This window comes from Mesocricetus auratus, unplaced genomic scaffold (genome assembly GCF_017639785.1).
Source record: "Mesocricetus auratus isolate SY011 unplaced genomic scaffold, BCM_Maur_2.0 Super-Scaffold_100676, whole genome shotgun sequence".
Lineage (NCBI taxonomy): Eukaryota > Metazoa > Chordata > Mammalia > Rodentia > Cricetidae > Mesocricetus > Mesocricetus auratus.
In genome coordinates, this window is record NW_024429266.1 from 35,019,880 (window position 1) to 35,039,255 (window position 19,376).

The 19,376-nt window shown below is 44.1% G+C and overlaps 1 protein-coding gene across 2 annotated transcripts in view; it reads left to right on the top strand.

Moving 5' to 3' along the window:
- The first annotated feature begins 442 nt into the window (after nucleotides 1-442).
- Nucleotides 443-19,376, top strand: part of Soat1 (sterol O-acyltransferase 1) — a 43,030-nt gene continuing 24,096 nt past the window's right edge. Inside the window, exons 1-3 of one of the 2 annotated variants that reach the window (XM_005071310.4) lie at nucleotides 443-598; nucleotides 7,657-7,770; nucleotides 15,087-15,145. In XM_005071310.4, the coding sequence (XP_005071367.1) occupies nucleotides 7,665-7,770; nucleotides 15,087-15,145 (165 nt within the window). In that variant the 5' untranslated portion in view covers nucleotides 443-598; nucleotides 7,657-7,664. The remainder of the gene's footprint in view (nucleotides 599-7,656; nucleotides 7,771-15,086; nucleotides 15,146-19,376) is intronic. The other variant, XM_021227876.2, reaches the window with a different exon arrangement.

Consider the following 19,376-nt stretch of genomic DNA (forward strand, 5'->3'; position numbering starts at 1 on the left):
GATGCTTTTTAAATTACTTGATTGTCCCATTACTTAAAGTGACTCATTTCTGTCTTTTCCAGTTTGTGAAGCACAGACTCATTCAGTCAAGTAGAATTTAGACCACAAAGCCACTTATGACAGGTTTTTGACCACTGCTTCATTTTCCTCCTTAACGGTCAGTTTCAAGAGGCCCGTTAGCTCCCGGCACCCTTCGACCTATGCTACCACGCAGGTTGTCTTTTCGGACTTTCAGGAAGTTGACTCGGTCCTCTCCCAGCCACGTTGGAGGAGGGTTACGGTTGAGCCAGAAAACCAGGTAAGCCGGAGAAGCGCCGCGGGTACCCAAGCGCGGGGGGGGGGGGGAGGGGCGTGGCAGTGGGCGTTGCCAGGCGCCGCAGGACCACCAATGGCATCCGGGAGCTCGGGGCGATGCGCGTGACGCAGCCCCGGGCTAGGAGGTTGGGGCGGAGAACGGGGGTGGGGGCCGGCTTTATCTTCCTCCGCTGCCGGACTGGCGCTGTTGCGAACCCGCGTAGGGACATCGTTCCGCAGCGACCCTTCCGCGGCTGCCCAGCCTGCCGCCCAGACCGCCGCCGCAGCTGCCCTCGGCCCGCAGGTAACCCCAAGCTTCCGCTCCGCTCTGCTCCGCTCCCCTCCTCCTTTCCTGTCCAGGTCCACACTGAGCTCGAGAGGAAGGGGATTGCGGTGGCGGCACCGCTCCGGCTCTGCGGGCCTGGCCTGGGCCGGACTGTCCCGCTGAGACGCTGCCTGCCGCCGGGGGAGGGCGGGAAAGTTACCCGCAGCCATCCGGATGACTGGCAGCCTTTTCAATATCACTGATGGTTTTGATGTCCCCCGAGTCATGTGGCGTCTCTCAAGCCAGTCAGTAGTAAAGAAAGTTGCGAATTAGAAGTCACCGAATTCTTTGAAAAGCGACATCAAAAAATAAACTCAAGAAGTCATTTTTTTTCCTGATGTGGGCGGGGGAGATGTGTGTGAGGGTAAAGATGGCATTGCTAGACACCAGACTCTATGTGGGCCAAGGGCTCCAAAATCTTTATAGTCAAGCTCATGTTCTGTTTTTAATTATCAGGAGAGAATCGCTAAGTTCGTCTTTGATCTTAAGTGTTAATATGCATGTGACTTAAGCGATATGTATATTATTTGTGACAAATTACTCTTAGCTCCATTCTTTGCGTTTTCTATAAAAGTCGTTAGTCACTAATACTTAAGTAGTTGCCACTTTTTCTCTTCAAACTGCTTGCCTGCTTCGTTAATGCAAAATCCAACTTGAATATTTCTTTCTCTTGTTTGCTTTCAAGTGGGAAATATAAATGACTTGTTAAAGAACCAGCTCAGGCAGCACGGGAGTGGGGATCGCAGAGTTCTGATGCGGCGTAGAGTAAGCAGAGTATACGTGGAGAAGCACACGGCTTAGCGTGTCACGTGCTTGGAACTGGTCAGGAGTTTCGCGTTCCCTAAGGACTCAGACCAATGTACTGAGTGCCTGAGCTCCTGAGGTCTTCAAGCCTGGGCGGGCTCTCCAGGCTCCAGCTTCCTCTCTTTGTCCCTGGAAAGCTTCCTCTTATCTCCTGGAGCCTTCCCCCCAGGCCTTATGTTCTTCTCCTTTCCTCTTCTCCAACCCCTGAGCATTCCTCAAACCAAAGTTCACTTCCCTGTGGGAGCCACTCAACAGTGTAAGCTTGCTAGAATTCTGCAAATCTCCTTACCTGCAGTTAGTTGATCATCTATTGTAAGTAGATGCTCTAATTGTTTTCTAGTGAATTTCATGAGGCTAGACTGTCCTTTTTTCTGTATTCTCAGGGTCTGGCCCAGTATCTGGCCAGAACAGAACTAAAGTATCTGAGGGCCAAAGAAGGAACTTGGAGAAGACATTAACTAGGGAGAGTGACTGTTTCCTATGGAAGGACCATTTGTCAGACAGGAGGAGGTTTAGTTTTTTTTTTCTACATTGGATAACTAGTTATATTTAATCATTTGTAAGTAAAATAAACTCAGATGTAAATAAAATTTGCCCAAATTCTCCTGTTCTTTAGTCTGTTAATTGACCCAGTTCTGTTAGTTACATGAAAAAGTTATAGGGTGGGACAGACCAGTTTTGGAGGGAAGATGAAGATGTTATGCTTTGGATTGTTAATTTTTTTCCCCCTCCTAGCCTGCCTGCCTGCCTCCCTTCCCTTCTATTGATAAGATCTCATGTAGCTCAGACTGGCCTGATGCTGTGTAGCTGAGAATTATCTTAAACTCCTCGGTTCTCCTGATTTAGCTATCCAAGTGTTAGGATGTTAGGTGTGTACCACTGTATCCAGTACCACAGTATCCAGGGTTGGGTTGCAATTTCTTTTTTTTTTTTTTTTTTTTTTTGGTTTTTCGAGACAGGGTTTCTCTGTGGCTTTGGAGGCTGTCCTAGAATTCGCTCTGTAGACCAGGCTGGCCTCGAACTCACAGAGATCCGCCTGCCTCTGCCTCCCCCATGCTGGGATTAAAGGCATGTGCCACCACTGCCCGGCTGGGTTGCAATTTCTATCCACAGTGGTCTCCCTTTTCCTGAACCTCAGGGTGATTTAGGAGTTATTCACCTGCAGTAGGTACCCAATATTTATTTGTGATTCAGGTTTATAGGTTCTTTTGAAATCTTTGTTAATGAGAACACTGGAGACAGGCTAAAGTTGACATTTCTTTGGGACATGAACCATTTGTTTCTCTAATTCCTTTTATGTACTTTATGGAGACAAGGGGGGGATACTTATGGCAGAACATTACATAACTTCTCTGTATTGTTTTGGAGGCTGTCCTGGAACTCGCTCTGTAGACCAGGCTGGCCTCAAACTCACAGAGATCCGCCTGCCTCTGTCTCCGGAGTGCTGGGATTAAAGGCGTGCGAGCCCGGCTCAGGATTTAGTTTTCTTCTACCTTTATGTGGCTTCCAGGGATTCAGCTTGGGTTGCCAGGCTTCTCACAGGCATTTTTACCCACTCAGCTATCTGGCAGCTCCACTGGTCAACTTTGTCACCTAAAAGGAAGATAGTTCCACACAATCTAATCCATCTTTGCAAATGGGGTGGGAATGTTTGTAGAGGCTCAGGCCTAGTGCTCTGGGGCAGAGAGGCAGGTGGATTTGAGTTAGGTCAGTCAGGGCTACATAGTGAGACCTTGTCTCAAAAAAACCCCAAAAACCAAAATAACAACCAAACAATAAACAAAATCCCAAGCAAGTGGAAAAAACACCAACTAGAGATAAGGAGTGTAGGTGTTAAGGGAGCTGGTGGAGCTCCTCCCTCAACGCCCAGCACTGTGGACGGCGCTCGTTTTCCTCCCCTGCCTGGGCCTCTTGTGAGAAATGTCCTATGATCTGTTTTCAGTTCCTCAACACATTTTGCAACCTACTCCAATACATTTGCCCTTTCTGGAACCAACTGTACACATAGTTAGTAAATCACCCACTGTTAGCACATCTCACATTGTGAAACAGCAGTCCTAAGTTCCACCCTCTTTTTTTTTAATATAACTTTAATATATGTGTTATGCATAATATATATAAAACAAAACCTTGCAAATGTCACACCACCCTTTTTGTTTGAGTTTGCTTGAGTTTTTCATGGTCCTGACCCCAAGAATCTGAATCCCCTCATTCCTTCCAACCCACCTCCCCAACATTCTTGGCTCCTTGTTCTTTACTCTCTTTGGTTTTTGTCTTTTTGTTAACTTTTTAAATGTTTCTTAGTATGGGAGGGGGGAATGATTTAACCATCAATGAGATGGAATGTTGGTATCTTTTTTTGAAACAGGGTTTCTTTGTATTGTTTGGAGGCTGTCCTGGAACTCTGTAGACCAGGCTGACCTCGAACTCACAGAGATCCACCTGCCTCTGCCTCCCGAGTGCTGGGATTAAAGGCGTGCGCCACCACCGCCCGGCAGAATGTTGGTATCTAGCATTGTTAAATAAGCCTGAGTAGTTTCTGGGTGACCTGCCTGGAAGACATCCTGAACTTGTCTTAGCCTTAGCTGTCAGTGTGCACTGATGCATCCCAGATCCTTACAGGCACATAATATTGGGCTTATCTATTTCTCCCTATAATTAGCATAATGGCATCCCTAGCCTTTCTGAGTTTCTGAGTTAGCACACTCACCCATACTGCCTTCTACCTGTAGCCAGCCACACCTCAAAGACTGCTGTAATCATTTGTAAGTTTAGCTGATCTTCCTTATCTCTTCCCCCCTCATTCATTTTTCCAATAAACGCGGCATGTGAGTCTTGAAGCCTCATTGCGTGGTCTGTGAGCTCATTGTTGTCGCCACCCATCTTGTGTTTGGTTACCACATCCTTCTCTTTGGTTCTGAGTTCATCTTCCTCAAGAGAAATATCAAGTCCCTTTTCTAGAACATTTTTTGGTTTTGGGGTTGGGGACTAAGCCTAGGGCCTCCCATGTGCTAGGCAGATGAACTGCCATTGAAGTTCACTGTGAGATCCCAATCTTCTAGTGCTGTGTTTGAGAGGGAGAAGAAAAGGAAAGACAAAAGCTAGAAGGGCTTGGGGGAATAAGTGATTGAGAGACTACCACAGTGGGTAGCGGAGATTTATTTATTTATTCTGTGTTTGTATTTGTGTGTGTGACAGAGTCTCCGTATATACTCCAATATGTCTCCAAACTCATGGCAGTTCTCCTGCCTCAGCCTCCCAAATGTAGGGGTTACAAGCCTGGAGTTGTCATGCCTGGCCTTTGAATAGTGCTTTTGAATGAAGTGAGGTGGCAAATGTGTGAATGGTTTAGAATTAGGTCACATGGATTTATCTTGAATTATATGAGGAAAACGTAAGTTGCAAGGGGTTAAAAAAACAAACTGCAAAGAATGACTGCTGGTCCTGTTAACTGAGATGGAGATAACAAAAGTGGAATTGGATAGGATGTCAGTAGTTCTAGCTGGGTGTGATGGTGCATACCTATAATTCTAGCACTTGGGAGGTTGAGGCAAAAGGATTACCTTACATTCAAGACTACCCTATCCCCTAAAAAGAAGAGTGTCAACAGTTGGGTTTGGGTTGTTTGGACACCTACTTGGAAATGTCAGGTGAGATGGTGAGTCTGCTCATCAGACCCTGGTGGGGAATGCAGTATCAAAGTGGTGTGCAGGTATCAGGGAGAGGACGGACCAGTGCTGGCTGGAGCGTTAACAGTGTTAGAAGATGAAATGGATTAAAGATCAGCTCTATGGAGCCAGGGTATTGAATGGATCTCTGAGTAGATGTTGATGTGGTATCATACATCTTTTATCCCAGCATTTGGGAGGCAGAGCTAGGTGGATCTCAGAGTTCAAGGCCAGCCTGGTTTACAATTCCAGAAACTCTGTCTTGAAAAACCAAAACCAAACAAAGACAAACAGCAAACAAAACCCAAAAAACTTAGTACAAAGCCTGGTCTGATGGTGCACACTCGTAATCAGAGCACTCTGGAGGCAAAGGCAGAAGGATCTTTGCAAATTCTAGGCTAGCCAGGTCTATACAGTCTGATGCTTGACTCCCCTGCCCCTTCCCCAAACCCACTTGTTTTGTACATGTAAAGCATAAGTAGCCGGGCGTTGGTGGCGCACGCCTTTAATCCCAGCACTCGGGAGGCAGAGGCAGGCGGATCTCTGTGAGTTCGAGGCCAGGTTGGACCGACAGCCTCCAAAACAGAGAAACCCTGTCTTGTAAAACCAAAAAAAAAAAAAAAAGCATAAGTACTTAAAAAAATAGCTGTTTTCTTTTTTTCTAGCCTGATAAGCATTGAAATACTTTTCTCATGTTTTGGGAATAAGCTTTAATTTGGCATTCAGTTTTAATAATTTATTTTATATGTATGGATATATTGCCTGTAGAGGCCAGAAGTCCTCTGGGACTGGAGTTACAGATGGTTGTGAGTTACCATGGGATGCTGGAAATGGAACCTGGGGCTCTTAAGTGCTCTTAGTCATTGATCTATCTCTCCAGCCCCGACACTCATTTTTGAGTTTATTTTACTGTCTCTTTTATTTTTATTTTATTTATTTATTTTGGTTTTTCAAGACAGGGTTTCTCTGTATTGTTTTGGAGACTGTCCTGGAACTTGCTTTGTAGACCAGGCTGGCCTCGAACTCACAGAGATCCACCTGCCTCTGCCTCCCAGTGCTGGGATTAAAGGGGTGAGCCACCAACGCCCGGCTTTATTTTAGTTTTAACTTTGTGTGTGTGTGTGTGTGTGTGTGTGTGTGTGTGTATGTGTGTATGTGTGTATGTGTGTATATATGTGTAGTGTGTGTAGCCTTTGGAGGCCAGAAGAGAGTGTTATAGGAGGTGAGCTGCCTACCCATTGTGGGTGCTGAGAACTGAACCTGGGTCAATGTCAGAACATCAAGTGCTCTTAGCCACACCCCAGCCCTAAGCGTTCATATTTTATTTATTTTTAGACAGGTTTTCACTTAGCCCTGACTGGCCTGGAACTAGTAGAACTCACAGAGGCCCACCTGCCTCCATCCCAAGTGCTGGGACTGAAGGGATGCTCCACCATGCCTTGGTCTGAGTACCTATTTTCTTTTTTCTTTTTGGTTTTACAAGAGAGGGTTTCTCTGTATTGTTTTGAAGGCTGTCGGTCCAGCCCAGCCTCGAACTCACAGAGATCCGCCTGCCTCTGCCTCCCGAGTGCTGGGATTAAAGGCGTGTGCCACCACCGCCCGGCTCTAAGTGCCTATTTTCAAGCCCACGTTTTCCCTTTGCTATGCCAGTGCTCTTTTTATTTCTGACTTCTGCTTTCTTCAAAGGAGTTCTGAATGTTCACGCCTACTTGCCACTGCTCTGATTATTTCTGTGGGATAATTAACTCCTCTGTGGTTTCCTCTCAGACTACATAGATGACTTTTAAGTCTTTATTAGTATCCCAAACCAAATTGTTTCTAAGTTTCTCTTTTGCACATGGGTGTGTGTGTGTGTGTGTGTGTGTGTATTTTTATACTTAAATTTATTCATTTTAATTTTATGTGTGAGTGTTTTGTCTGCATGTATGTATATGCTATGCTTAAAAGGGGTCTTTGGAACTGCAATATTTGATAGGAGTTAATGTCTTCAAATTTGTTGTAATCTTTTTTTTTTGGTTTTTACGAGACAGGATTTCTCTGTATTGTTTTGGAGGCTGTCGGTCCAGCCCAGCCTCCAACTCACAGAGATCCGCCTGCCTCTGCCTCCGAGTGCTGGGATTAAAGGCATGCACCACCACTGCCCGGCTTGTTGTAATCTTATACTCAAACAAAAACCTTAAAACTGATTATATATATATCATCAGTGGTCACCTCTCTTAAGAATAGTAGTGATATGAAATTCAAGTAGCCAGATACTTAGTTCAAAGCATTTATTTATTTATTTTCTTTTGAGACAGGGTTTCTCTGTGTAGCGTGTCCTGGAACTCTGTAGAGCAGGGGGCCTTGAACTCACGGAGATCCACTTGCCTCTGCCTCCCAAGTGCTGGGATTAAAGGTGTGTGCTACCACTGTCCAGCCTTTATTCAGATTATTAATTGGCACACTTATCATGTGTAGTGATGTTTTCCTGTGTACTGATCAGTCAGGAAATAGCTTCCTAGAATTGCTCCTTCATGTTGGGAGCATTCAGTGTCTTTATTCCTGACCTTTGTGCTTCTTTCCTAGGCAGCTTGATGGTGGGAGAAGAAAAGATGTCACTAAGGAACCGGCTGTCTAAATCTGGTGAAAATCCTGAGCAAGATCAAGCCCAGAGAAATGTCTCCGATACACAGAGCAATGGTGAGGTTTTTAATGTTTCTCGGGTAAATTAATGAACCAGAAAACCAGTCTGCTGTTCTAGGGCAGGGTTTGCAATTCTTTACTTCAAATGTGTAATGGTGGTTTTATATATCTGGTAGTAAGTTCATAGTAATTTAGTGATGGGCTGGAAAGATGGTTCCCAAATTACTTGTTCTAGGTGAGGACCCACGTTCTAATCCCAGCACCCATATGGTGGTTAACTGTAACTCCAATTCCAGGGACTCTGCTGCTCTTGTCTGGCTTCTGAAGGCCTTGTACTCACAGGGCACACGACAAACATGTGGACAAAACATCCTGTCTCAGTGAGGGTTTCTGTTGCTTTGACAAACATCACAACCAAAAAGCAAGTTAGGGAGAAAAGAGTTTATTTGGTTTACATGGCAGCATTGCTGTTCACCACCGAAGGAAGTCAGAGCAGGATCCTGGGGACAGGAGCTAATGCGAGGCCATGGAGAGGATCTGCTTACTGCTTCCCCTGGCCTGCTCAGCCCACCGTCTTATAGAACCCAGGACCAGCAGCCCAGGATGGGATGGCCCCACCCACCATGGACTGGGCCCTCCCCCATTGATCACTAATTGAGCAAATGCCTTACAGCTGGATCTCAAGGCGGCATTTCCTCAACTGAGGCTCCTTCTTCTCATGACTCTAGCTTGTGTAAAGTTGACACACAAAACCACCCAGTACACATCTGTACACACAAAATAAAAGTAAATAAATAAAAATTAAATCAACAAACACTTCTACTGTGTTTTAGATATCACCCATTCATTCAACCAACCTAGCCTCCCAGTAATTATTGAAATGTCCTGCTGGATCCTTGATTATACTCGTGATTGATAAGTATGTGTTCAAATTTATTGAGCTTCGAGCTAAGTGAATGGCAGAGCTCTTCATCATGCAGAGTTGGGGGTGAAATTCACTGAAGAGACCCTGGGTTTCTTCCCCAGCATAACAACAACAACCCCCCCCAAAACAAAACAAAAAGCAATGTAAAACAAACAAAAAACCCCACATAATTGAATTACTATAAATAAATATAATCTCAAAGTTACTTATTCTTAAAATAGATATAATGAATACAAATTGAATAAGGAGCAGGACCTGAACTTCTGTATAACTCTTAGGAGAGAGGGAGAAATTAGGGCATTTTTTATTGCTCAGCACTTGTTAAGTTGGAGGCTTATGGCTAAGAATGGTGGATTCAGAAATGTAACTCTCATGATACCATCTATTGCATCAGGATATTTATTTTTGCAGTGACATTTGTATAGTTTTGCTTTCATAGGGATTTGACACTCGAGACGTGTTTGGTTAACAAATAGGGGAGGAAGTTCCAGAGAACAGGTTGTCTTTGGCATCCTCAGACTTTTCATAAAGAGGTTCTCTCTTTAGCCTTTCGTACTTTAATTGCAAGCATCAGTAGCCAAATCGCACCAGGATTGTGAATGAGGCTGTTTGTTATAATGAGGTTTATCACAGACTCAGCTACTTGTGACATAGTACACTTGGTCCAGTTGTCCGTGTCTGTCGTGTCCTCCCCTCCCCCATTTTTCAGAGACAGGGTTTCTCTGGCTTTGGAGGCTGTCCTGGAACTCGCTCTTGTAGACTGGTCTCGAACTCACAGATATCTGCCTGCCTCTACCTCCCGAGTGCTTGTATTAAAGGTGTGCACCACCAGTGCCTGGCGTAATAGCATTTCTTTTTTTGGTTTGTTTTGTTTTTCCAGACAGGGTTTCTCTAGCTTTGGAGGCTGGCCTCGAACTCCACGGAAATACGCCTGCCTCTGCCTCCCAAGTGCTGGGATTAAAGGCATGTGCCACCACCGCCCAGCTTTGGTCCATTTCTAATGTGCTATAAAGAGTGAAGTCTACTCAAAGGAGGCTGAGCCAGCACAGAAAGAAGCGGTCTCCTACCCTCGTCGTCGTTTATGGTCTTGGTGATAGTCTGGGTCATCTCCTCTGCCTGGACTCCCATGAATTTAGTTTTCCATTAACTTTTTTCTAATTTTAATACTTCTCAGAGACAGAAAAAGTATTATTGAAACTTTCTGTCATCATCATCACATACTATTGTTCTTTGTGTCTTATTTTTTAAAAAGCTGTTTTGTTTGGTCAAGAGGGTTTATCTGTATGTAGCCTTGCTTCAGTCTCCCCAGCGTAGGGATTAGAGGCATTCGGCACCATGCCCAGTTTTCGTGCAGGCTTCCTGCTTGCTCGGCACACTCTCTGTTGAGCTAGATCAACAGCCGTGAGTTGGAGTCATTTTAGGTTTTAATACAGCTGTTGTTTAGCTTCAGTTAAGATGTGTGACCCCCTCCTTGTGCTGATTGGAAAAGAAAGCGTGTTTCTCCGCTTCCACATTTGTGGAATCCGGATGAGTAAACAGTGACCTTTGAATTGCAAGGGGCTTGAAGCCTTTCAGTGTGGCTGGACAACCAGGCCAACCTAGGAGCTTGTTGCTTCTCAGATGTTCTGGGTTAAAATTTCATTTTAGTAGGATTCTTGGTGGTTCGTGTAGGTTAAAATTTGAGATACAGCTTTTATTTATTGCTTCCTCGCCTTCCCCCTCTCCCTGACAGGGTCTCCTGTAGCTCAAGTTGGGCTGTAACTTGTTACGTAGTTGAAGTTGGCCTTGAACTTTTGATCCTCCTGCCTTTACCTGGCAGTGCTGGGATCATGGGTACGCACCAGCATCGCCAGCTTGAGACCCAGCTTTTAGTGTGGTGCTTATCATTTGGGTGTGAATGAGAATGACCCTGAATGAAGAAATGATCCAATACAGCAGCTTGAGACCCAGCTTTTAGTGTGGTGCTTATCATTTGGGTGTGAATGAGAATGACCCTGAATGAAGAAATGATCCAATACAGCAGCTTGAGGTCGTGAGTCAGAGTCTCCTGGGGAGGCCCCGAGGTGGGAAGTGTAAAAGAGCCGCTAGATGACACCCGTTGGGTTTTGTGGTCAAATACTACTGCTGAGAAGAGAAGGTTGATAGCTGACTTCACTGAATTCCGCCAGTATAAGTCCACAGGTGTAGTGGCACTGCCTTTAGTCCCAGCACTCAGGAGGCAGAAGCAGGTGCATCTCTGTGAAGCCATACTGAACCCGTTGTACACACTGCAATATACACACACACACACACACACCACAGTGCACAAACACACAGTACACAAACATTCTTGTGCATAGTGCACAGACATGTTCGAACAGTGCACGGATATACATACAGGCAAAATATTCATACACATAAATCTAAAATAAAAAATGAACTACTTGTATGAGGCAGACGTAGGGAGGCCAGGCAGGGTCACACAGTGAGACTGTGTCTCAAAGATAAATACCCAGAGTAGAGAGAGCTGCTTAGGGAGAGGGTGGCGTGGGCCTCTCAAGAGTGTCTATGTCCTTACCTGTGATCTTGGTGGCACTGAAGTCCTGATGAGAGTTTCTCAGGCACTTTTCCCTCCTCTTTTCCAGTAAATGAGATCATGGGATTTCCTGAGATGCCTTGGGTATGATTGCAATCTGAGAAGTAAAACCACTGGTCATAAAGGTTGCTCAAGGAGTTAAGGCCTGTTTTCACTGTGAATAAGTTTCACATTCTTGTTTTTGAGATTGCCAGAAAGTTGCAGATTTGCATCTAGGAAAGGTGCCTATGTTTCTAAGTATGATCTACTGCTCTTTGAATAACCTCACTTGCTTTTTTGAGACAAGGTTTCTCTGTGGCCTTGGCTGTCCTGGAATTCTGTGCAGAGCTGTGTAGATCTGCCTGCCTCTGTCTTCCAAGCACTAGGATTAAAGTCTTGTGTGACTCCACTGACTGTTTGAACATTTTATTGGAACCTCCTCTGTCAGCAACATTTATAGAAAAAATTCAGTTGTGCTGAAATTCTTATTTTTAAGTACAATTGCCAACAGAGATGGAGCCAAGGGAACCTTGAGGTCAAGGCAGTTTCATCTATATAGCAAGTTTGAGGCTAGCCTTGGATAACAGAGACCATGTCTCAAAGTGCGTGTGTACACACACACACACACACACACACACACACACACACACACACACACACACAGCCCTGCTCTCTCAAATTCCTAAGCTTAATTACCCAGTGGACGTGGAGATGGCTTTCAAATGATTTAATTTTATCTCTTCATGGCAGGAATGGTAAAGCTAGGAGAAAGGCAGTCTAAGAAAATTGTCAATGGGGGTGTTTTAGAAAAAACTGGGAAGGTTAAAAAGTGTAAGCCGGGCGTTGGTGGCACACGCCTTTAATCCCAGCACTCGGGAGGCAGAGGCAGGCGGATCTCTGAGTTCAAGGCCAGCCTGGTCTACAGAGTGAGTTCCAGGACAGCTTCCAAAACAATACCCTGTCTCGAAAAACCAAAAAAAAATTTTTTTTGTATATGGGAGGATTTTGCCTGCAAGTGTGTATGTGTACCGGGTGCCTGGTACCCGCAGAGGTCAGAAGAGGGCATTGGATCCCCTAGAACTGAAGTTACAGATGGTTTTGAGTCACCATGTAGGTTCTAGGACACAAACCTGGGTCCTCTACAGAGTGCTCTTAGCCACTGAGCCATCTCTCCAGCAATAATCAGAATTTAAAAATTAGTCTCAGCTTCAGTAGGCAACAAAAACTTGCTAGCTAGCGCCTATGATTAGCTAATTCTGTACTTGCTGCAAGCAGACACATATTCTTTATAAGAACTGAAACTTGTAAAATGATTGCCACTGTGCAGCACTCTGGGTCACTGGGAATGTTAGAAGACTTTTTTTTTTGTATGCTTGTTTTTCAAGACAGGGTTTCTCTGTAGCTTTGGATCCTGTCCTGGATGGAACTTGTTCTGCAGACCAAGCTGGCCTTGAACTCACAGAGTTCCCCCTGCCTCTGCCTCCTGAGTGCTGGGATTAAAGGCATGTGCTACCACTACTCACCTGAAGACATGGTTTTAACGAGGCTCAGCTATATATTGGTCATGTGACAATGTGCAAAACGTGTATTTCGTTGAATCAGTTTATCTATTTTGAAAATAAAAATGGTACAAGCTCCTGCTTTTCCCACCCCCCCAATAGGGTTTCTCTTTGTAGCCCTGAATGTCCTGGAACTCTTTTGTAGACCAGGCTGACCTCAGACTCACAAAGCTCCATCTGCTTCTGCCTCCTGAGTGCTGAGACTAAAGGCGTATGCCACCACCGCTCAACTTCTCACTGGGCGTTAAAGGCTAAATTATTGATGTATGATACATTCTTTACAGGTTATCAAGGGAGTAATTGATTAGGTGTGTGGAGTAGACTTTGGCAAGTGCTTGCAGTGATTAGTTCAAGGTAATTAACGTATCTGTCATCTCATAGTAATACTCTATTTGTGTTGAAGTTAGTAGCTAATTCCAAGATAAAGGTTTAGCAGTTCGGGGGCCACAGTGACTCCATAGAAAAGATAGTGAGAAAGTGAAGGTAAGCCATCATTGCAGGACACAGTGTATTAAGATGAAAAATGAACGAAACTGTTGACTACTTTTCTTTTCTTTCCTTTCCTTTTCCTTTCCTTTTCCTTTCCTTTCCTTTCCTTTCCTTTCCTTTCCTTTCCTTTCCTTTCCTTTCCTTTCCTTTCCTTTCCTTTCCTTTCCTTTCCTTTTCTTTTCTTTTGTATTCATGGCTGCCCTAGAGCTTTTGCTTTAATCCCAGCGCTCAGGAGGCAGTGGCAGATCTCTGAGTTTGAGGCTCACCTAGTCTGCATAGCGAGTTCTAGCCCATTCGGGGACATACAGTGAAGCCCTGACTACATAAGTCAGTTATGTATATGAAGATGCTAATGTCTTTAGTTTTTCTGACCCTTGTCCCTTTGCTTTACCCCTGCTGCTTCTCTCGTGGTTTTGTTATCTTAATGTCTTAAGAGTTTGTAACCAGGAGCTTTTACTTTGTTCTTGGAACTCTATCTGTTAGAACTATTGAAGGCCTTGGATGATTCTGTGACCTTCCAGGGAGGAATTGTACTTATCTGTTTGCAGTTCTGGGGACACAGCTTGAGTTTGCCTTCAAATAAATACACTTTAAGGTTTTTGAGATAACAAAAGTTTAGGTTGCAAAATCCACTGAAGTGTTGCAAGTTTTCAGGGAGACTGTCCTGTCTTTGAAGTAGACATAGACACATTTCCTTTCTGCTCCATTATGCTTCTGTCCAGGACCCTGAGGATGTGGCCGTACAGGTTCTTAGCTGTAACAGGCCCTAGGCTTCACCATTCTGTTAGGCACCAGACCCTGGGTGCTGTTCTGTGAAAGGACCACATGCTATGTGGCAGCCAGTATGCAAGTTTTCTAGCATTTGGCAAGAATCCATGTGCCTGTCAAGTATTCCTTAAGGGTTCCAGATTCATATTATCTTTTGTTCCTGGGGATTTGGACCAGCTTTGCAATGATTCTTAAGATGTTTTTTTAAAGAATATTTGTTTATTATGTGTACAGTGTTCTGTCTGCATGTTTGCCCGCTTGTTAGAAGTGAGCTCCGATTTCATTCTAGATGCTTGTGAGTCACCATGTGGTTCTGGGAATTGAACTCAGGACCTCTGAAAGAGCAGCCAGTGCTCTTAACCTCTGAGCCATCACTCCAGCCCTTAAGATTTTTTTAAAGTTTAGTCGTATTTATGTATGAGTATGTATGAAAATGTGAGCGCAGGTCCCTGGGAGGCTAGAAGAGGGTGTCGGATGCCCTGGAGAAAAGGACAGGCAGTTATGAGCAGCCTGACTTGGGTTGGGAACTAGCCTGGGTGCTTTGCAAGAACGGCAAGCATTCCGGGCGGTGGTGGCACATGCCTTTAATCCCAGCACTCGGGAGGCAGAGGCAGGGGGAATCTATGAGTTCGAGGCCAGCCTAGTCTACAGAGTGAGTTCCAGGACGGCCTCCAAAGCCACAGTGAAACCCTGTCTCAAAAAAACAAAACAAAAAACAAACAAACAAAAAAAAACAGCAAGCACTTGTAACCACAGAGTCTTAAACCCTCCAGTCCCAGCAATACCTCTTAAAAACAAGATTTTTTTCATCCTTAATACGTTACTCAGTATCTTTATAGTCTCAAGTGAAGATCTGTTCTGGGACCTAATTTCTCACATTGCCAGAAGTGGACCGGTAACTGTATTTGTAAGTGGCTTAGATTGCTTGTGCTCCTTTCTAAAGGGCACTGTTGTGTTGTGTGCTAGAGTGTATACAGTCATCTTTATATCTGTTTGCTTTCGACTTCATAGTTTATTGCCACTTGACAGCCAACTTAAAGCTCTGTTTTAAACACTCAGTTATTTTTATTTCCCTTAGGTCACATTACCATGAAACAGTTGATAGCCAAGAAGAGGCAGTTGGCTGCAGAGGCGGAGGTAGGTATCCTTTTTTTTCAGAAGCAGAAACATGGACTTTAGGTAAAGTAATAGTTTAAATATTTTTCGTTTATTTAATTAGGTTTTATTTTACTTTTAGACAGGTTCTCATGTACCCCAGGGCTGCCTAGCTCCTGATCCTTGCACTCTTCTTTATTTTAGTTTGTTACTGTCAAAGTTCTCTGGCAAAATTGAAGATATACTCAGTATCTATGACCCGTTTAGTTTTCTAGTTACCCTTAAAGACCAAGGGGATGTTTCCCTTTCCTCTAATTTGTTTGAAACACAGCACCTTCTTGAGCCTAGGATGGATGATGCTGTCACTGGAAATATTAGTATAAGAGAACTTGTGTACTTAACATTGGCAGATTATTCTCCACACATCATGCTCTTTTTTTTTGTTTTGTTTTTTTTTTGTTTTTTTGAGACAGGGTTTCTCTGTAGCTTTGGAGGCTGTCCTGGAACTCACTTTGTAGACCAGGCTGGCCTCGAACTCACAGAGATCCGCCTGCCTCTGCCTCCCGAGTGCTGGGATTAAAGGCGTGCGCCAGCAACGCCCGGCCTAACATTGTATTCTTTCCTTTGTGTCATGCCCTTGTTGGTGTATTTTTACCTGTGTGCTTTACCTTAGTACATTTATCAATCAAAATAATGCACCATAGTCTCAGATTGTAGCTGGTTTTGCTGGCCACAGTTTTCCCACCATCCTTGCTTTGCATATGTCCTCCCGTTTTGTACTCCTGAGATTTTAATCTATAATTTGATTTGATTGATTGATTGAGGTACTGGAAGAAAACCGAGGTCCTCACACACACTAGGCAAACTCACTTCTACAATACAGAGCATCGTCCCTGGGCCCACTTATTTGTTTAGAGACCTTGAACTCAACTCTGTAACCCAGACAGTCCTCATCTTGCAGCCTTCTGCTTCCTGTTTATTTGAGATTACATGTCCCGCAGCAGTGGTTCCCGCATTTAGTATGTAGTGTTTTGTTCTAAGTAAATCACTATACTCCATTTGATAAACTTGTGACTTGATTGAAGCCTTTGAATTGGCAGTCGTGGGCTGGGCCATAGCAGTTTGCTTGGTAGAGTGCCTTCCTAACCCACACGAAGCCCTGGGTTTGATCTCCAGCACCTCTGCCAGAACTGCCGATTCTCTTTGTTCCTCAGGGCTCCCAGTCTATTTGGCAGTGCGGGTCTGGCTACATTGCCTTTGTTTTGTTTTGTTTTGTTTTCTCTCTGAGCTTTGTATCTGGCTACATTGTTTGGAATTCCCTTTCTCTTTTTACTTAATATCTCTAGTCTGCCTTAGACTTTGGGGGACGTTGGATCATTGCTCTTATTTCATCACTAGACAAAACTAGAAAGCTCCTGCCCTTGGGAATGTTCAGCCTTTCAGATAAAGATGAAAGAGCTGTCCACGGACCGAAGTGGAAGATATGTTGGGTTTGGTGTGGACTAACAGGATTTGGCTGCTTTGCCTGCTTCTGTCTCTCTGTTTGTGCTGGCTTCATGTGCTGTACAAGGTGGATGATAAAATGGTTCAGTTAAAGTGTCAGGCAGTGTCCATGGTAAGGACTTTCCCAATTTTCCAATTTTAGAGGTCTTAGAGACCTTTGCTGCGGTGTCCTATTTTATCTTACTGTTGTGGGGGTTGGAGTTTTTTTTTTTGAGACAGGATTTTACCTTGTAGTAGGATACCTTGTAGCCCAGACTGACTTTAAACTTGAGACAGTGTTCCTGCCTCAAGTCTCCCAAGTTCTGGGACCGCAGGCATGAAATACCTTATTTCACCTATTGGGGCAGTCTAATTTTTGGTTCAAAACAGTCCAAGGATAATGACTTCCATGACACCGATTGAGGAACACTTTTCATGTGTCCTATTTAGTATATCTGAAATTGGAATACATACACTGGGCTATGTGTACAGTTCACACACACACCCCTTCTCCCTTCCTGTCACTCCCCCTCATCCCCCTGCCTCTGAAAACAGGGTCCTATGTAACCGTGGCTGGACTCAAACTCACTATGAAGTAGAGGATTGTGTTGAACTCTTGATCTTTGGGACACCACCTCTCAGTTGATGTATTCATGGCCTGTGCCAAGTCTGGAAGGGAAGCTTTTTAATCTTAGTACCACACAAAAATCAGCTTCATCTAGATTAGATAAAATACTTCAAAAAATGAGAAGAGGTCTGGGCATGAGGACATTCGCATGTTACTTATTCACAGCACTTGTGAAATGGAGAGAGGAGGGTGAGGTATCAGGTTTGAGGCCTGGGCATTTGAGACCCTGTCTCAAAACAGCGCAAACAACAGAACAACTACAATGAGAGAAGACACTGGCTTCTGGCTACATAAGTTACTTTTACTAAGAAGAAAATGCCTGCAATTTAAGATTTTGTCTTATTGTTGTATTGCAACAGCGACTGGCTTTTTAAACAGGAGGAATATATTTTCTTGTATACTTTTCTCTCGTTGTAGATATGGTGTATGCTCATTGCAGAAAGCCCCTAAGAGAAACATCATAAAAAAGTAATAGCTACCAACCGAATAGGAAATAACATTTGGCTTATTTCCCCTCCTGACAACTTGTTTTCATTTTTCTGTCATGCACAGTTCCATGTAGATGATTGTGCAAAGCTTGCATCTATTTTTATAGGGAGGATATGCATATATATTTACATATATATGCACATTGCTCTGTGTGTATGTTTAGTTTGCATATTCTTAACATTTTGTGCTTGTATATTACTTTTTTTTTTTTTGTTTTTTTCGAGACAGGGTTTCTCTGTATTGTTTTGGAGGCTGTTCTGGAACTTGCTCTGTAGACCAGGCTGGCCTCAAACTCACAGATATCCACCTGCCTCTACCTCCTGAGTGCTGGGATTAAAGGCGTGCGCCACCAACGCCCGGCCCTTTTATTTTTTGGTGTTTTGAGACACAGTTTCTCTGTGTAGCTTTGGAGCATATCCTGGCACTCATTCTGTAAACTAGACTGGCCTTGAACTCGAAGATCTGCCTGCCTCTGCCAACGCCCAGCTTGTTTTAATGTGATCTTAAAGTGTTTTCATTATAGTTCTTTGTGCGGATGTCCCATTTGTTAACTATGAGGAATGCATTTCTGCTACTTTCCTGGTCTCCTAGGATGTTCAGGAAGACTGGTGAGGAAGTGAGAGGGGTAGATGAGGAGCATGGGAAAGAGATGTGCCCTTGATAACCGAGTGAGGCAGCACACCCCTGTGATCCTGACACTTACTAGGCTGAAGCATTTCAAGTTCAAGGTTAGCCTGGGCTACTCTCTTTGGGCTTCTGCTGCCGTGAAGAAATACCATGACCATGGCAACTCTGTAAAGAAAAACATTTAACTGGGGCTGGCTTACAGTTCAGAGGTTGTCATCATGGCAGGAAGCACGGTGGTGCACAGGCAGACATGGTGCTGGAGAAGGAACCAAGAGTTCTGCATCTGGATCAGCAGGCAGCAGGAAGAGAGAGTGAGCCACTGGGCCTGACTTGAGCTTCTGAAATCTCAAAGCCCACCCCCAGTGACACACATCCTCCAAGGCCACACCTGCTAATACTGCCATTCCCTATGAGTCTATGGAGGCCATTTTTATTCTAATAACCAAAGCTACATAGCAAAACTCTGCCTCTAATAATACTGAACAAAATAACAAAACATTTGGGAGATAAAGATGAATATACTATTTAAGTGGAAGATTAAAATGGATAAATATGTTTCACCTTAATGTGACTGATTAAAATGAGATTTAATAAGGATATTGTAGACTAACTTGGGTGATAGCCCACTTCGAATTTTGATACAGGTTCCCTATCTCAGATAGGCCTTGAATTCACTTTGTGGCCAAGGATGACCTTGAACTTCTTGCCTCGCCTCCACCTTGTGAGTGTTGGAAAGTCAGGTTTATAAAATTATGTCTGGTTTATGCTGGCAGGGATCAAATCCCAGACCTCCTAAATGTTAGGTTCGTGTTCTACCAACTGATCTATATCCACAGTTGCTCCCTGCCCCCTCTTCTTTTTTGAGACATAAGTTCAAGCTGTTAGCCTAGGCTGGTCTCAAGCTGGAAGTAGTTTTCCAAGTACTAGGATTACTGTCCTATACCACCATGTCCAGCTTGCAATACCTTGGTTAGGTTTTTGCTTTCTTATTAGGTTACCCACCATTTTCAGGCTACATGAATACACTGACTTTTTAATTTTTTACAC